General features: G+C 64.1%; 1 protein-coding gene across 1 annotated transcript in view; it reads right to left on the reverse strand.

Moving 5' to 3' along the window:
- XAB2 (XPA binding protein 2) overlaps positions 1 to 237 on the reverse strand; it is a gene marked incomplete at its 3' end in the record, with an annotated part of 9,106 nt that overhangs the window by 8,570 nt on the left and 299 nt on the right. Inside the window, exon 2 of the mRNA XM_010575241.1 lies at positions 47 to 131. Coding sequence (XP_010573543.1) covers positions 47 to 131 — 85 coding nt within the window. The remainder of the gene's footprint in view (positions 1 to 46; positions 132 to 237) is intronic.

Below are 237 nucleotides of genomic sequence, written 5' to 3' on the forward strand. Positions count from 1 at the left end.
GACACAGGTGACAGTGCTGGGGACAGGAGGTGACACCAGGGGACACCCTGGCACGGGTGATGGGGACGAGAGGTGACACTGTGACACAGGTGATGGGGACGAGAGGTGACACTGTGACACAGGTGATGGCGCTGGGGACAGCAGATAACACCCCAGCACAGGTGATGGGGACAGCGGGTGACACTCTCCACACCCTCAGCCGGCTGACGCAGGTGTCACCCGTCGGGTGACCGCGGG

The sequence above is a fragment of the Haliaeetus leucocephalus genome, unplaced genomic scaffold (genome assembly GCF_000737465.1).
Source record: "Haliaeetus leucocephalus isolate CR32 unplaced genomic scaffold, Haliaeetus_leucocephalus-4.0 Scaffold458, whole genome shotgun sequence".
Taxonomy (NCBI): Eukaryota; Metazoa; Chordata; class Aves; order Accipitriformes; family Accipitridae; genus Haliaeetus; species Haliaeetus leucocephalus.